This window comes from Suricata suricatta, unplaced genomic scaffold (genome assembly GCF_006229205.1).
Source record: "Suricata suricatta isolate VVHF042 unplaced genomic scaffold, meerkat_22Aug2017_6uvM2_HiC HiC_scaffold_21024, whole genome shotgun sequence".
NCBI classification, from domain to species: domain Eukaryota; kingdom Metazoa; phylum Chordata; class Mammalia; order Carnivora; family Herpestidae; genus Suricata; species Suricata suricatta.
Window position 1 is genome coordinate 1 of NW_021866021.1, and position 866 is coordinate 866.

General features: G+C 51.4%; 1 protein-coding gene across 1 annotated transcript; it reads right to left on the minus strand.

The window, feature by feature from the left end:
• Positions 1-10: 10 nt before the first annotated feature.
• LOC115284813 (transmembrane protein 35A-like) lies at positions 11-764 on the minus strand. Its single transcript, XM_029931297.1, has one exon. The coding sequence runs from the start codon at positions 661-663 to the stop codon at positions 136-138; it is 528 nt and encodes a 175-aa protein (XP_029787157.1). The 5' UTR covers positions 664-764; the 3' UTR covers positions 11-135.
• Between the last annotated feature and the right edge of the window lie 102 nt (positions 765-866).

Consider the following 866-nt stretch of genomic DNA (forward strand, 5'->3'; position numbering starts at 1 on the left):
AATCGGGCCATTAACTTGCAGATTCTATTTTTCCCGTTCTCTCAACATAAATCAAATGAAAAACACACACTGGCATCTTCCTGGGTGTCATGGAGGCAACTGCCTGGAAGGTCCACTTTTTGCACTTTTGCTTTCCTATGACAACTTCATTTTGCCCTGAGGGGCCTTCTCATATAAGGAGGACTGCTCCTCTGCATTCTCGACATTCCCCGCTTGCCCTGGTGGTGGTGAGGGCTTCTTTTCAGAAGACGGGTCTTCCGGCTTGCAGGCAATCAACAGGCGGCAGGTAAGCAGCATTCCAAACACCAGAGCATGGGCATAGCGTTTGAGAGGATCACCAACTAGCTGATGGAAGAAGAGTACAGCCAACACCAGCAAGAGTAGGAAGAAATTGGCCACATCTTTGGGACGCCCAGGCACCAGGGTCATGACAATGCCACAGACCACCTCAAGAGCACCAATGCTTTCGCGGAGGACAATGGAATCGATCCCCATTTTCTTCAGCAGAGGGAGGGCTCGGACATAGCTCTTGTAAGCACGCTTCATCTCACTGTGGGCATCCTTGCTGAGCCTGGGGGTCAACTTGATAGTTCCCATGAAAACAAAGAAGAGTCCCAGGGCCACTGAGAGAGCCACGACAGTTACGGTTCTGGGGGATGCCATGGGATCACCAAGGCAGGTCCCAACCAGTCCTTTGGCTTTGCGCACCCTAAGGCGCAGGCAGTTAGCACAGGAAGAGCTAGAGGGACGGAGAGCTGGAGGGACCCTGCGGAGGCAGAAGACAGCTAGAATGACCTCGTAGGTAATTCTGAATAAAGCTTCACAGTTATTTTTCATCCATGCCCACTATCTCACTGCATACACAA